This window comes from Limanda limanda, chromosome 16 (assembly GCF_963576545.1).
Source record: "Limanda limanda chromosome 16, fLimLim1.1, whole genome shotgun sequence".
Lineage (NCBI taxonomy): Eukaryota > Metazoa > Chordata > Actinopteri > Pleuronectiformes > Pleuronectidae > Limanda > Limanda limanda.
Window position 1 is genome coordinate 11,506,077 of NC_083651.1, and position 16,873 is coordinate 11,522,949.

General features: G+C 43.7%; 3 protein-coding genes across 3 annotated transcripts; all 3 read left to right on the forward strand.

Annotated features, from left to right (window-relative positions):
• Positions 1-230: 230 nt before the first annotated feature.
• wu:fc50b12 (uncharacterized protein LOC103911624 homolog) lies at positions 231-1,181 on the forward strand. Its single transcript, XM_061089107.1, has 3 exons — positions 231-251; positions 376-539; positions 953-1,181. The coding sequence occupies exons 1-3, from the start codon at positions 231-233 to the stop codon at positions 1,179-1,181; spliced, it is 414 nt and encodes a 137-aa protein (XP_060945090.1).
• A 971-nt stretch (positions 1,182-2,152) lies between these two features.
• On the forward strand, positions 2,153-5,899 carry kbtbd7 (kelch repeat and BTB (POZ) domain containing 7). The gene has a single exon (XM_061088510.1). It carries the CDS (start codon positions 2,417-2,419, stop codon positions 4,301-4,303), a length of 1,887 nt encoding a protein of 628 aa, XP_060944493.1. The 5' UTR covers positions 2,153-2,416; the 3' UTR covers positions 4,304-5,899.
• Positions 5,900-7,479: 1,580 nt separating this feature from the next.
• Positions 7,480-9,918, forward strand: zgc:101559 (Ras-related protein Rab-33B-like). Its single transcript, XM_061088672.1, has 2 exons — positions 7,480-7,752; positions 8,836-9,918. Exons 1-2 carry the CDS (start codon positions 7,495-7,497, stop codon positions 9,280-9,282), a joined length of 705 nt encoding a protein of 234 aa, XP_060944655.1. The 5' UTR covers positions 7,480-7,494; the 3' UTR covers positions 9,283-9,918.
• The last annotated feature ends 6,955 nt before the right edge of the window (positions 9,919-16,873 follow it).

The following is a 16,873-nucleotide window of genomic DNA, read 5'->3' on the forward strand; positions in this document are numbered from 1 at the left end:
CCCTGGGGCTAAAGTGATTAATGTTTAACAGGTCAGTGTGTTGATGTTGAATCTCCACAGTAACTCTCAGACCACACTCGTTTGAATGCACATAACAAGGTAAGTGAATCATGGAGCTTATGACCACATACATATGTTTAATCATTTTCACAAAATTAAATTGAGTTGTATTTTTGAAAACAGGAAAGGAGAAAGTGACTTGCACTGTTGATCTTCAGGAATTTGAGATAATGCCTAACAAAGCTCAGGAGGTAAGTGTAATATGTTTTCGTTGTCACTTCCATGTATTTGAAATCAGCAAAGATACTTAATTTTACGCCTTTCTTTAAGGTTTTTAAATCCTCACCAATTGATTTTGCATGTCGTTGTTTTAAGGATGCTGTGATTAACCTGAAGACGCTGCAGGAGATTTCCACTCAGCTTGGTTTTGAGTGGACCATTCTAGCGTCTGAGCTTGGCTTCAACAGATCTGAGATCAGCCGGTTCCACACCAGGTCAACAGAGAAGAGTGTGCATGCCAGGGCCATGTTGGAGAGCTGGTACAGTGTGTGTGCATGTATTTAACACTGCTGTGGTCAGGTTGTCAGCCTGCAGATACTGTTGATTAGTGTCATTATTATGCTATAGAGGATATATATCCCATTGTATTTTTTTTTTTGACCAGTTATAATCAGAATCAGAATTCTTTTAATTGCCAAGTATATTTACACATACAGGAAATTGCCTTGGTGTGGTTGGTGCATTTGACATAAAACAACAATATATACATTAAGAACAATAAGTTATGGGCAATGTATGTATAATGTATAATGTTATGTACAATTCTCAAAGATATACACACTCAGGAGTTTTCCTAAGTTAAGTATTGTCAGTTTGTCGTCTTTGACTTTTGGACCTTCTTCAGACCGCACTTGATCTGATACAAATGCATCCCATTTTATTCACCATGCAGGTATGAGAAGTCATGGGACAAGCCTAATAAGACCAAGTTGCTTCAGGATGGTCTGGAGCAAGCAGGCAGACGGGACCTGGCTGAGAGGCTGCGCTGTCTCCACTGGGGCCACCAGAAGCTGAGCCGCAGGGTGGAGCTGCCCTCCGCCTTCCCCTTCCTCATCACAGTCCACAAGACCATCCACAACCAGGACGCCCTGAACAGGATCAACGAGCTCAACCGCAGATAGACCTGAGTTTGAGTGACCATGCGATGCATAATTTTCACTTTGACAGATTAATCTGAAATAAAACATCTGAATGTCAGGGGATGTGTAGGACTTGTGATGTATGAAATTAAAGCTTTGCAATAATGGGGAAAAACTCCTTCCTATTATTCCATTAATGACACTTTGTCCTGAAAATCTTGAATCTTAAAAATAATAGCACCTAGCACAAACACTATGTAGTTTCCCATTGAGGAAACATTTGTTAAAGCCCTTAAAATATGTTGATGAGAAGTGCCAGAAAAAGTGCAAAAATGATACTGGGGGGTGTAATATAGTTAAGTGAGATCTAGTACTAATACATAAATATATACAATATAATACAGTAGTATGGCTTAGTATTTTGTTATCGATAGGCTCAACAATAAATGTGAATATGTCATTATAATATACCTTACATTGTACTGTTGACCCTACGTTAACCTGCATAATAAAAATAAAACCTGAAATTTGAGAACTACTTCTACTACTACCACTAATAATAATAATAATAATAATAATATATACACCCTTATTTCAACCAGAAGCCATTTAAAGAGAATTCCTTCTTCTTTTTAATGTTTTTGATTCAATGATTTAATCAACAACAACCAATCCTAAATTGACCTAGTTAAACAGACCAATCAGAAGCGTGTTAGCAAGGTTGTGTGAAAGAGCAGTGACCCCCAGCGGAAGCCGGGGGAGGACACCTTTCAAAATAAAAGACAACACTTTCTTCATTTTGAAAGTACCAGACTAATATAGCTCATAGAAATACTTCAAACGCTTAGAATGGCTTCAAAATTCACTAAAATTAGTTTTCATCGGAATTGGAGCGAAACCAATCAAAATGCGTGCCACACAAAATGGAATTGAGTTTTAATTTTGAAAATATTTATTCCGGAAAATGTGGTTCCAGCCTTATCTATTGACACATTTTTCTGTCTTGATGACTTCAGCTCTGAGGACAGAAAACAACAGTGAATAGTAGAAATATTCACAGAAACCTGACTCTGCGGTTCCACAGGAACGAACCGGCGGAACCTGTCTCCGGTTTAAAAGACACATTATGAGCGTGTGGAGCCCGGAGAGTGTCCGGAGCCGCGGCGGAGCCTCCAGCCGCTGATGTGTGATTTCCACCCGGGAGCAGCATGTGTCATTACCCGGATCATGTCATTTGAAGGTAAACACCGAACCCCCCAGTGAAGCCCCCCGCAGCCATGGCTTCGTCTCTGAGCTGCTTCAGCGGACCCGAGGTGCTGGAGGACGCGGATCACGCCCGGGGCTTGGTGACCGAGCTCAAGCTGCTGTTCGACTGTCGCCTGCTCGGGGACGTCACCATCGGCGTCGAGTGCGAGGAGGAGTCGCTGGAGCCCGGCGGAGGCTCCACCGGGGGCTCGACCGGGGGCGACCCGGACCGAGTGTTCCTCTGCAGCCGCAACGTCCTCTCCGCCGCCAGCCCCTACTTCAAGAGCATGTTCACCGGCGGCCTGAACGAGAGCGGCCGGGAGCGAGTGCTCATCCGCGGCGTGGACCCGGAGAGCATGTCGGTGATCGTGGAGTACTGCTACACGGGCCGGGTGACCGTCACCGAGGGCAACGTGCAGCGGCTGTACGCGGCCGCCAACATGCTCCAGCTGGAGTACATCCGCCGGGCCTGCTCCAGCTTCATGACCCGCAGGCTGGACCTCTCCAACTGCGTGGGGATGCTGAAGTTCGCGGACACCTACGACAACGCGGAGCTGAAGGAGAGCGCCCGGGCTTTCATCGCCAGGAACTTCAGCCAGCTGTGCAGCGGGGGGGGGGACCTGTGCGAGCTGGACCTGCTGCAGCTCCGGGACCTGCTGTCTCTGGACGCCCTGGACGTGGACTGCGAGAGGAAGGTGTGCTCGGCGGCTCTGCAGTGGGTGGAGGCCAATGCCCCGCAGCGGAGGGAGGATGCTCTGCAGGCGCTCAGGTGTGTTCGCTGGAGCCTGTTCACCGAAAAGGACAAGCTCTACCTGGAGGGCCTCATGGCCAGGCCGGTCATTGAGAAGTACCTCGCCTGCTTTTTCAACAGGACCACAGAGGACAGCTGTGGCATGTCTGAGGCACAGCAGGTGGCCAAACACAGAATAGGGGTCAGCGCCAAAGAGATGATCCTGTTCTTCGGCCTGCCCAACGACAACATCATGTGCTGTGACCCGTACTCCGAGGACCTGTACTTCATGGCTCCCCCTTTGGAAGACCTCAGCAGTCAGGATTACAAACGCTCCACCATGGAGTCACTAATCGCCTGTGCCACACCTGAGAACCACCTGTACCTGGCCTCCCACCTCTCTAAACACTTCTGGCTGTACAACCCGGTGCTCAACAGCTGGCAGGAGCTGGCAGAGAGACCCCTGGGGAGGATCCACTCGGGGATGGGCTACCTCAACGGTCACGTGTACCTTCTGGGAGGGAGGAACCCGGTGACGGACACCAGACTGAAGGAGGTGGAGTGTTACAGCGTCCAGAGGAACCAGTGGACGTTTGTGGCTCCTCTGCCTCACTCTCTGGGTAAGATGCAGGTGGTGGCGTTGAACGACCACCTCTACGTGGTGAACAAGAGGAGGATGCTCTGCTACGACCCCAAGAGGAACCGCTGGCGTCACTGCGGGTCACTGAGACGAGACAAGCTTCACAAGGCCTGCGTGTTCCAGGACCAGATCATCTGCGTGTGTGACATCCCCGTGGTGAAAGCCTACAGCCCCACCAGGGGGGAGTGGAAGAGGTTGGGCGACATTCCTATCGACAGTCGAGCTCTGAACTACCAGGTGATCCAGCACAACAGCAAACTGCTGCTCCTCACTCAGACTTTACTGCAGCACAACAAAAACAGGGTCCTCATCCACGAGTACGACCCAGGCAGAGACACCTGGAAGAACGTCATGGCGGTGTACGTGTCCACGCTGGGGCCCGTGTGCGTTTCCACACGCGTGTACCCAGCGTGCCTGGGCTCGGCTCACAGCTTCTCCACAGAGGAGGATGACGACAGTGGCTCCAGTGCGGACTGGGACTTTGATGGGTTGACAGACGCAGATTCGGACTCTGGTAGCTCGAGCTCCTTCTCAGATGAGAACTGGTAGCGAAATGCATCACTGTGTCAAAGGAAGGTCAAATGTATTTGTGATTCAAAGGATATTTACAGGGTTCTGTCTCAGATCCAGTTTAAAGGCAGTATTGAAACCAGCCATTGAGAGTAGAAGCACAAGCTGTTTTGAAGAGGACATTTTTTTTTCTATCTTTTTTTACAAATCTTGGTCCTGACTAATTCACTGGAGGAGGGAGGGGAAAGAAGCAGGAATGGTTTCATTCGTTGTTTTCAGTATTTTTCACACAGTGTGAACAAGAGCGAATGGCTTTGTTCCTCAGTTTGTACCATGATCTGCAGGCTGGAGGGACAGCGTGACGTCTAGTAGTGTCACACACATAACTGTCTAAAAATAGTCTCCTCTATAGAGTAGAGTAGAGGATCTACCATCATTATTTAGCACATGCATAAGGGCAGTTGAATGGAGGCTGCTCGTAAGATGTGTGGCATTACACTTCCATAGTAGAAAGGTGCTTGTTGCAGTTATTGAGATCAGGTCCCAACATCACATATTTAAACATTTTCTGAAATTTACAAAATTAAAAAAAAGAGTATCTTGCCTTGTGAAAGGCAGTAGAAAAAAGTGGCCCGATCTGCCCGTTTATCTTGAGATGTTCCAAAATTGGATGGGGTTCTTCCTTGGGTCACACCTCCATAAAAGAAAAAAAATATTCCCCAGGATATAGGTCAAAATGTCCCCCAAGAAAAGAGAAAAATAAATCCTGGATCCACACAGATCTGTTTTCTTGTTTTGTCTCATCCTTCCACCAAGTTTAATGAAAATCCGTTTTGTAGTTCTCTGAAATCCCGCTGACAAACAAACCAAAGGAGAAGGATGAAAATGAGGTACTCATAATAACTCATTTATGAAGCAAAATTACTTTAAAACATAAGTTTAACAGACTCCCTTGGAAAAGTAACAACAGGTGATGCCCAGTAAGTTCGTCCTTGCTCCTGAGTTCATTTCAGTTTAGCGAGGAAGCCTTGTGGCTTTATTGTGAAGAATTCGATGGCAAACAAGCAACTTAACTGCATCTTTCATCACATACTTTGTGCTGGAATTTAACAGTTTGAACAAAACTACAAAAGACTTTAAATATGTCAAACTGTTTGCACATTTAGAGTAGTACTCCCCATGATAAGTAAATGGCCATGTTTGTGTTGAACCAGTGGAGGGCTCCTTTAATGCTTTAAGACAGCTAGTGCTGTGTTATATTTAGACTGGAATATGCTAATAACATGACAACAAACATAATACTTAGCTGGAATGCAGGAGCAGTCCTGCTTATGATCGATGAAAAATCGTGACTGTGACTTTTGGAACATATGGCAGCTCCAGTGGCTCATGTTCATGGCTCTGAACACTAACGGTCATTTACAGGGCTTAAGAATTTGCCGTTCTTGTAACGTTGGTGGTGCACGTCCCGATGTCGCACACGGTGAAAACTGCTGTATGAAATGTAAAAGCCATTGTACTATGCTCACTCAGGTTTTGGCTTTAAACAAAAGCCTGTGTGCCATGATTGACTTGGATGTTGTGAAATTGTGAAAGATGTTATCAAATTATAAATTTTATTGAATTTATTTTAAACTATTTTATTGTGTGTATGATTTTGTATCTATGATTTTTTTTTTTTACCTAACATTTATGTTACAATCAAATGAACTCACAAGGTGATTTGAGTTGTACTGTTAAGTCCTGATTAATTATTTTATGTGAGGAAGTTTTGTCTGCATGTTTCCAACCGTCGCGTAGCCATTGGCCTCAACAACTGCCCCGTACACTCACTTACCAGTTTAATATCTGTCTTGAATCACATTAAAGTGTTTGAATCTGTCTAACCTCATTAATATAAATGTTGTAGACAGAATATTAGAGACAATGCAGCCTCCAAAATATTGATTAAGTTGAGTTAAAACCTCAGAAACATATTTATGAGTGTTGTGGTTTGAGACTGTTAGTTAGTTGTACCTAATAAACTGGTAAATGAGTGTAGATCTTCTTGTCTATGATGGGAGGTTGAAGTGATAGCGTGTGTGTGTCTGTTTGTGTTTGCGTGCGAGAGGAGGGAGGGTTGGGTGTGGTAACAGGTGGTCTGGATAATAAAGCTGTTTTAGTGTTTGTCAATTAAACATCTGTGTCTGATGCAGAAGAATATGTGAGTGTGTTTTAGTTTTTTAAGCACATGAGGTTAAAACACACAGGTACACGACACAAGATTCAATTGTGATCTAATTTTATTTTTCAACATTGTAGTAAGTAAAAGTATTTATATGGCAACAGCAGGGTGAAAATGAAGGTAACACTCAATAATGTCATAATTTGCGACAAACAGAAAATGGAAATAATTGAAAAGCTGTATGAATATTTTTAAATACATATTTGACTTCCATTGCTGGATGTTTTAGTTTGGTTAAATGTTGACATTTTTTAAATATAGTCAAATCAATATGTAGGAAAAAAAATTTAAAATAGATAATCAGCAACGCGAGTTAGATGTCAACAATTCATTTTAGCTCCAACCTGTAGCTTGGTTTACAGCAACTGCTTAGTGTGTTCAAGTTATGGTGAGCATGCAGCATGACACTGAATTTAACTTAAGCTCATCTTTTATCAAACATATTTCTAGAATGTTTTACGAACCTGTTACTAAACATGGAGAAGTTTGGTTGGCTCCCCCGAAATGTGAGTTATTTTAAATCAATCCTGCAAACTTTCTAAATAATTACATTTCTTACACTATACGTTATTTTCACTCCTTTATCTGTTATTTAAATTTGCTATCTGTATCTAGCTCTTAATTTATTTTTGAATGCCTCTTTTTCCTGTAGTCTTGTGTCCTGTACTATTTGTCACAATGAATTTTATATTTTATGTTTATTGTTGAAATGTGCTTTACAAATAAAACTGACATTTGAATCAGCTATTTGATAAACTCATTAATTAAACAAATTCATTACAAGGAGGGAAAGAGGTTTAGCAGCCAAATTAAATATTTTTTTGTGCTGAATTATTCGCATTCAAGAAGAATAAGTGATACATGTATTGAAATGTATGTAAAGTGGTGAATAACCTTAAATACAGTCTCTGTGAATAACGGTGCAGACAACACTCGTCCATCTGCGGTCTCTCCAACTCTCGCGTTGTTTGAGCGCAGTTCGCCACCAGACGCGAGATGAGGAGAAATGGCAAAAGACAACAAAGCTGAGGAGGAATTTGACACAGTTTTCAGCAGAAACGATTCTCTGGAGCTTTCTGCACAGCACGACCATGACCCCACACAGGCCCGGACCTTTAAGATCATCGTGATCGGAGACTCCAACGTGGGGAAGACGTGTCTGACGTACCGGTTCTGCGGAGGCACCTTCCTGAAGAACCCCGAGGCGACGATCGGGGTCGATTTCAGAGAGAGGTCGGTGGAGCTGGATGGAGAGAGTGTCAAGGTGAGAGGAAACACACACAAACACAAACGCACACAGCCACACACTTCACACATTTCATGCTCCTGCTAAAGTAATCTCTCTGAGCCGTGGTCCATATGTGGACATGGAGGAGAGTCTGTGCTGGAGCTGTATGGAGACAGTATCAAGACGAGAGGAAACACACAAACACACACCGTCACACACAAAACACACTTTATTCTCCTGCTGAATGAACACAACCACCTCTGAGCCGTGGTCCATATAAAAACATGGAGGAGTTTAACCTGGAGCTGACTGGAGGGTGTCAAGGTGAAAGGAAACACACAAACACACACTTCATTCTACTGCTAAATGATCACAACCATCTTTGAGTCGTGGTCCATATGTGAACATGGAGGAGAGTCTGACCAGCAGCTGGATGCAGATGGTGGGTGACCTGTCCTGCATCTACCAATAAGTTTATCACTTCAGATAAGGAAAAGCCGGAGAACATCTCTGTCGGCTTTTCTTTATTTTGTTTGCAATATATCTTTTGAATCTGAATATTAGATCAACCTTTTCCACCTCACTGCACCCTAATCTTCCCACAGTCATATATCGGGTTAAAAGATAAATGTATTCATATGTTTGAGTTAATTTACATATTTATCTTTACACATGACCCTTTTAGAAATATACATTGGCATCATAAGAACAGTAATAATAATGTGGACTCTGTGGTTCTCTCACATTTACCTGTCTGAGGCCTCCGTGGTCTCAATCTGTGTGTGTGTCCTACTCTCTCCAACTAGGCCTAATTTTTGTTGGAAAATAGAGCATATTGCACTGTTGAACTGGGTGAAATGTACCTTCATTACTACACTGTTATTAAAGCCTATATAGACTATAGATCTGTGACCCAGTGTTAAGTATTAATATCTTCAGCAGGAACAAATAGGCTTGGAGCGGAGAAACCAGAGAGGGTCTGGATGTCAGAGTATTGAGGGATGTTGTTGGTTTCAGTGTTTCCTTAGTGTTGGTTGATGATGTGGAGAATCTCCAGTAACACCGCTGTTTGACTGTTATAATTTAATATTATATCCCTGTTTGTTTCTGTTGTGCCAGTTGCAGATCTGGGACACGGCCGGTCAGGAGCGTTTCAGGAAGAGCATGGTGGAGCACTACTACCGCAACGTCCACGCCGTCATCTTTGTGTACGACGTGACCAGCCTCTCATCCTTCGACAGCATCCCCGAGTGGATTGAGGAATGCAGCCGACACTGTGTGGGGCCCCTTGTGCCGCGCATCATGGTGGGAAACAAGTGTGATCTGAGGGAGTGCAGGGAGGTCCCCACGGCGGCCGCCCAGTGTCTCGCTGACAGATACAACTTCCCGTTGTTTGAGACCTCGGCCAAAGACGCTGCCGAGAAGGAGCACGTCGATGCCATTTTTCTGACGATCGCTTATAGGCTGAAGAGTCACAAACCTCTGAGACTGAAGCAGCTGCGTGAGAGTGGTGCGAGTAATCAGTGGAGCCAGAGAGAGCAGGAAGAAGCAGCTTGTCAATGCTAAGGTCAAGTCCATCTTATATGGATTTTTATGGTCACCCCGGCCGTCTGGAACAATCACGATGCTGAGAAACGCAGCGTTGAGTTGAGCTTCCAGACATTAACGTCTGAAAGGACAGAAGCTTCTTATGATTTTTGCACTTTCCCCTTCCTACTGTAAGGCACAGCTTGTGACAGTATGGGTAATGTATATCTAAGTTTGCACAACATTGAATCAACATTTCAATGAAATGCACAAATCGATTTGGAGTTATGACGAGTATATGTTTATCAAACTTCACATGAAATCATTCACAGCATTGCAGAGTACATTTTATTATGCACATGAATTATATGCAATCAGCCGTCTAGTAGCACTACAACTATCAGAATCCAAAGCAGACAGTAAGTAAAGGGAAAAACAGATTTCCCTGTGCATAAAGGGACCCGTGAGATAAACTGTGAAGTAAACATTCTCTATAAATGTTTTACAGTGACATGCAATTCCTAAAACTGTAAGTTTTGGTGCTGTTATTACATGTTAATCTCTCAAATTTCAAGCTTTATGATGTCAGAACTATCCATATTTGACTGGTACTTTCTTGCATGTGTTCAATAATGCAAATGTTTAACAGCAGCCCGAAGAATTGGAACAATATAAAGCTGCAAATCAATAAAAGTGATTTGAAAAATGGCACGATTTTCCTTTGGATTGAGCAACAGTGCATGTTTCAGTCTCGTTTACAGATTTTTAATCGGTATGAGAACTTAAACATGGTAAATATGTTGACATTTTTTCCCATAAGAATACATTAGAATAAATATATCATCACAACACCAACACAGACATATCTGTAGTGTCAGGTTAGGTATGGAGCAGCAGACAGATAAGGACATAATGATCAATTGTTTTCGTTAACATCAGAACACCAGTGTCGGCCGTTATCACCAAACGCTCTCAACAACATCGATGTCTTCTCTGCTTTTTCATCCTGACAAATTAGTTTCCTTTTGACTTTTTACATCGTGGCTCGTGGGGAATCCTTAAAGGCAGTCATTCCCAAAGTGTGGGCCGTGAGAGGTCATCAGAAAATGCAGAATTAAAAAAGTTTCAGATTTGTAAGTAACCATTAAATTACCACAAAACATTTATGGTTGACGAAACAAAGCCATGAGATTTAAATTCCACGTTGTTCTTATTTTATATGACCTATATAGCAGGTGTCATTGTATCTGAACGCATCATTAGGGAATCATAGGTGAGGGAGAACTTTGTTATGAGCTGGGTCGAGCAGGATGGAGCCGAGGAATTGTGCCGTGCGCTGCGATGCTAGCGAGACCCTGGGACCATGTAAAGTGCGCCGCCATTCAGAAACTAAACATAGACAATATTTATCCAAGCTTCGAGAATCTTTTTAAAAATACGCTTAGTGTATCGGAGCCAGCTATGCGGCAACATCACCCTTTAAATTTGGTGAGTTACAGGAGACACAATGTCACTTTACGCAATATTTGGTTCAATATCAAATATATGGAGAAAAACTGCCTGAGGTCTCAGGCTGGAGGAATGTTGTGTACATATAAAATCGTATACAAATTTCTAATTATTTGATTTTATTGTTTTTTTTAATAATGTAGTTAACTTATTTTACACAAAATTTATAAAAATCTTTAAAAAGTACCATTTATTTAAGCATACTGTATCCATAATTAATATTTCAGCCACAGAAATTCTATAAATTATACTTTAAATTTAATACAGGTCTTGGTATTATTGGTCACACCACATGAGAAGTGGCTCCAAACTCTATGAAAACCTATCATCTAAAGAGATCAATAAAAAACAAATCACATACAAAAAATTGATTTAAACCAGATTTTATTAAAATTTCATAGAATTTTCATAAACACAAACGTTTCCTAAACATCTTTTAAAATAAAAATCTCATCAAGAACATTTAAGTGCGGCACACATTGTCGTGAACAAACATTTCATTAAACTTGACGTTTGAAAGTGGGGAACGTTGCATGTGCATCTTGTGGCTGCTTTTGTGCTTCATCGACATCAACCAGAACCGGTGGAACGTTCTCCATAGATGGCGGCGTAAGATCTAACACAGCGTTTGCCATATTTTAACTTTCTCTGTAAGCACTGGATGCAGCCCCCCTCCTCTCTCTCTGTCAACTCACTTGACTTGGCTTATGGAATCTTTCCCTGCTGTTTATTTCTCTGGTAGCTGAAAAAGAGATGTAGTGTCATGCCATAAATCAAGAAGTTATTTTAGGACTAATGAAATATGAACCTATTAATGAAAATATGCATTTCATCCAGGTAATGAAAAACACAAGAGCAATATTTACTTCATGTTGCGTTATTTGTAGTTTTAATTTTTTATATATTTTAGCATACCTTTCTACCTTTGCTGCAGGGTCAGAATTAACACGCTGCATGTGGCGAACGGTTTTTATTTTGCTTGGAAGGGGCATCTGGTAAAAAAAATTTAAACAGTTATACACACACACACTCACGCTTTCTTACATACTTGATGACTAAGAAATCACATCACATCAATAGAGGCAAGCGTTTCATCATTTCATAGTGCTGTGTTCAGACCTAGCTTAAAATTTTGAACCCTGGTAGCTGCTGACATTTGAACACCCAGCTGTGTGGCAGTGAAAGCTGTTAACACACCAACCATAGTCGTAGTAATGTGACTCCTGCAGCCTGTTTCAACAGCTGCACAGACATTCTGTGTAAAGTTTACACCCTCACAGTCATAGTTTGAAAAGTAGTCGCAGACCATGCTGTTTCACTTGGATCATCATTGAGTTCAGGACAGGTAAACAATATAAAAGAGACATACGATGGACTGATTCAATTAAACAGGAGACAGTAATGCCTGCAGTGACATGTGGACCTACACGTGTATTGCAGATTCAGCATAAATCTAAACAATAATGTTTTAAAAATGTGCAGATTAAAATTCTAGTTATTTCTTCCTCTGGTCCAAGTAAGGGAACAGTAAGAGTCCTGGTCAGTGTCATCATAAATATAAATGAATGACGCCTTTGGCAGGAGTTTGGTTCCTGTTTCCATCATAAATCTCGTCTTCCAAATCGTTTCCATGACAACGGTTCATAAAAAATTACTCACACCCTAACTATCTCCTAGCTCAGGTGTCTGGTGCAACTCCCACACTATAATCAAACTGGACAGCATTATTTTGAACCTAGCATGACAGGCAGCAGTTTTTTTCTTTCAAACATGAACACAAATGTTTATCCTGCTTTAAGTTCACAACGTCAGAGGGCCTCTACATGACTAAAAGACCACTTTATTTTTTCCTCTAACAGCCTGATTGTTACTTTATCATGTGAGGTCTCCTCCCCTCAGGCCTGTCATGTGTGGATCAACACTTTTACAGCAGCACAGTGCTCTCAACTTTTTCTGATATATGCAACATTGAACTTTTTACTCAGTATAAATAGATATCTTTTTTCAGATATCGGATTTAGACAACTATATAAGGTACATTTTTAGTTTTTAATATTTCATGATTGTTTTCCGGGCACACAGAAAGACTGAAGGTATTAGTTTCATTATAACTGACGTTTAGTATAGAGCACTGTGCTCCTGGTTAGGGCTGTGCAATTAATCAAATTTACAATCGTGATTTCGATTTTTGGGTCAATCGATCTCCAAACTACTATAGTCGAGTTGAAACGATTAATTTGGCATTTTTTTCGAAAGAGACACGCATGCGCAATTCAGTCCTTCCCCCAAAGCATTCAACGCGGTCCTGCTGACTGACACTCACTCTCGAGCAGCTGTAAAGTGAAGGAGGCGAGTTGTGTGTGTGGTGACTGCAGTATTTAAAAAACAGCGCAAGGGGAAATGGCGAGGGAGGGCAGCCCCATTTGATAGACAAAAAGGGTAGAAAAAGTTCTCTTTTATGGGAACACTCCAAATTCGAAGAATCCGACGAGGAGCTGCACCACACAATGCGCAAGATTTGCTACAAAGTAACTGTCTGCTAAAACCTGCCAGTTTATGTTTTATTCTGTTGTTTTGGGTTGGGCTTATTTTGTTTTTATGTTCAACTAGGTTTTGGGTCATTTCAGTTAGTATTTTGTTGTCTTTTTACACGTTGCGACCCCCCTCGCATAAATACCTGTAGTTTAAGGAGTGGACCGTTTTAATAAACGCACCAGATCCCTCGCTTCCGGACCGGTGCTAATAAGACACCTGCCGTTCATCCCCGGCACAAGGATATTAGCAGGAACGACGACCGGATGCCAGCTGTGCGGCATTTCCCGAAACCTTACCGACCGAACAAGTATAGTTTTAACACCCCTTGCCAGCGGAACGAGGCAAGGAAGCTGGTTCCATTTACTTTGCGCAGAATGGGAGTCACTAAGTCACGTTAACTCAGAATTGTCTCAAATATGGTGTACGTAATGTTTTTCTAGTTTTACGGCCCCACGATGAGGTGGAATGAATAAAGAGCCGTGTGACATCAGTTGAGAAACTCTGCGTTGTGTTTGGAGAAGCCGGGGGACTTTTACAGTAATATCTGCACCACTTGGCAACACAACAAATCTATTCAACCATCAGAAACTAAGAGTATAATGCCGGGTTTACACCGGCGCTGGAGCGCCGCGCAGCGTCCATTCTCAAGCGCGCAGCCGCCTGGCTGTTCACACCGGACCCGCATTTCTCCGTGCCAGTCAGCCCGCTCCCTGGATCCAGATGAACTCTACTTCAGGTCCTACTCACCTTCGAAGCCCCCACCTCTGCCTGTCCTAGCTTTTTATCAGAAAATTGCAGAACTCTCGCAACATTCGATTGGGCTGTAGCTTTTAGAACAATAGCTCTCTGATTGGCTGGCTACCGAGGTAGAATTTGCTGGGCAGGAGGTTGTTCATTCTGCTAATAAACTTCAGCAAAGACACATCTAACGGGAGAATAAAGTGCATAATACCAAGCGAGATATGAGTAGCGCATGTTTAATGTTCTTTTTACTGCCATTTGCTTGTTTCTGTCGTGTGTCACGGTTAGATAATGCATGTACAGTGAGGTCATGTAATGTCAGCGCCTTATTCTGGCGTTATTCCCCCGTGAAAAGGCTGTGTCTCACAGGGGGACATTGTAACTATAGAACACTGATGTCGGCTCCGTCGCAACGTACTTTTCCCCCGTGACAAGGCAGTTTTTCACGGTAAATAATATCTGTACAGAACGCTAGCTTCGTTCGCTCCAAGTACTTTTCCGCCGGGGAAAGGCATGCTTTTCCCTGAGGAGGAATGTGACCACAGGCCGCTGACATCAGCGCCGGCTCAATGTACTTTTGCGCTAGGAAAAGGTTGTGTTTAACTGTCAATACTGTCTGTACACTACGCTGACATGAGCCAGGCATCTCTCTCACCCTCAAGGCCTCAGCTTCTGCACTTGTGGTGGCCCAACGTAAGGGCCACTGCGGCATACGCCATGAAGGGACCAGAGGCGGTGAGGGAGGAGGCCAAGGCCCACATCCTCCAGGCAGGAGGAGACCCCGAGTGCTGGCAGCTGGTGCTCAGTGGGAGCCGAGCTCCAGTTTGGCAAGTACCGGGGTCAAACCTTCAAGTGGCTCCTCAGCAACGATGTGGGCTACGCCTGTGGGATCCTGGTGTCCCACATGCAGGATAGGGAAGCCGAGGACACCTCCCAGTCGCCTCTCGCCGTCCACAAGGACGCCCTCGCCTCTTAAGCCCCGCTGGCCCCACAGATGGTGCAGGTGATAAAGTGGCGTCGGCTGCGCGAGGGCTTTGTGTTGGTGAGGGGCATGGACCAGACGCCGGTGGGGTGCGGAGCGCAGGCCCACATGTCGCTCCAAGCCCTGTACGAGGCCACAAGCACAGTGTCAAACGTAAGTATTTCGGCCGCAGGTGCAGTTGAGGATGCAAGCTGACGCGTGTTGAAACGATACTTTGTTCCTTTTCCCGTCTGCAGCTACGGGCTGGACCCTACCTGGCTGGGTCCAGCCGGCCTGGACCCAACTGGGTTGGACCTTTGGGCGATGCACCGCATCATCCCCCACTGCTGGTCACCGGCTCACAGGTAAAGTGCGGAAACGACTTGTGTGTAGTTGTTGAGAAGTTTCCTTCTCCCACTACAAAGAGGGAGCTTTCCAGGTTTCTTGGTATGGTGGGTTATTATCGGGGGTTCTGTCCAAACTTGTCAGCAGTTGTTGCTCCTTTGACTGACCTGATGAGCAAAAAGGTTAAATTCCAGTGGTCAGATCGGTGTCAGGAAGCCTTTAATGATGTGAAAACATTGCTAACTTGTGCTCCTGTGCTTGCAGCTCCACAGTTGGAAAAACCGGTCCAGCTGAAGGTGGATGCCAGCAATTTGGGTGCTGGTGCTGTGTTGTTGCAGCAAGATGCAACAGGGATTGAGAGGCCAGTCAGCTTTTTCTCTCGCAAGTTTAACTCTTACCAGTTGAATTACTCTTATTATTATAGAGAAAGAAGCCCTGGCATTAATTTGGGCCTTGCAGCACTTTGAGGTGTACATCGGTCAAGGATGTAGGCCTTTAGTGGTGTACACTGACCACAATCCTTTAACTTTTCTGCATTCGCTACAGAACCCAAACCAACGCTTAATGAGATGGTGTTTGTTTTTACAACCATACCATCTGGAGATACGTCATATTAAGGGGTCTAAAAATGTGATGGCTGATGCCTTGTCAATAGCTTTACCTTAAAGACATAAGCTGTTTGTCCAATTATTGGTTCCTTCTCCCAAATCTTAAAAACATTGCTGCCTAGGTACCGAGTTGCTGATAAGGAGTCTGTGAACGGGGGATTAGGTACTCAACATTCCGGTAAGCAATTTAAAATTGGTATCAATTGGCATAGTTGTTATAATGCAGTGTAAATGTGTTACATGTGAGACTTCAATAGACGGATGGACCTTTGAACTCCACCTAGAAGAAGCCTGTTCTTATGGGGGGGAATGTGACAACCCTGGAATTGTCTCCTGTGCTTGGGTGTGTTTTCAGGCTCCTGTGGGCGTAGTCGGACCGATGATCAGTGGGAATGCAGCACACCTGGGGAACCACTACATGGGAGCCCTGCAGACTGGGCTCTGTCTCACTCATTCACCGGGTCTACCTCCACAGGGGCATGTGGAGGGTTCTTTGTAATTATTCTTGATATATAAAGACTATGACTACAAAACTTTGTGGCCTTCTGTGGTTCTTGTTGCACCACCTGAGCCAAGGTGTAACACTGACCGTCTCTCGTTAAGCAGGAGACGAAAAAGGAGCCGAGGGAGGAGAGGCTGCAAGGAGAGGGAGAAGGAGAAGGAGAAGGCGCAGGGAGTTAAAAGATGTACGTTAAAGTATTCTCCTCTTTTACTCTGCGTGCGTGTGTGTTTTCTTCATGTTTCTCTCAATGACACTCCCTAACAACTGTAAATCACTGCTGGTATTAGCTATTTTTCAAACTTGACACTTGTGGCTTTCTATATATTTACGAGTTAAACAGCAGTGTGGTGTAGAGCTCCTTCACCTACACCACAGAGAATCAATCAGCACAGGTGAGAGCTGTTAGCTGAGACGCTCTCAGACACTCAG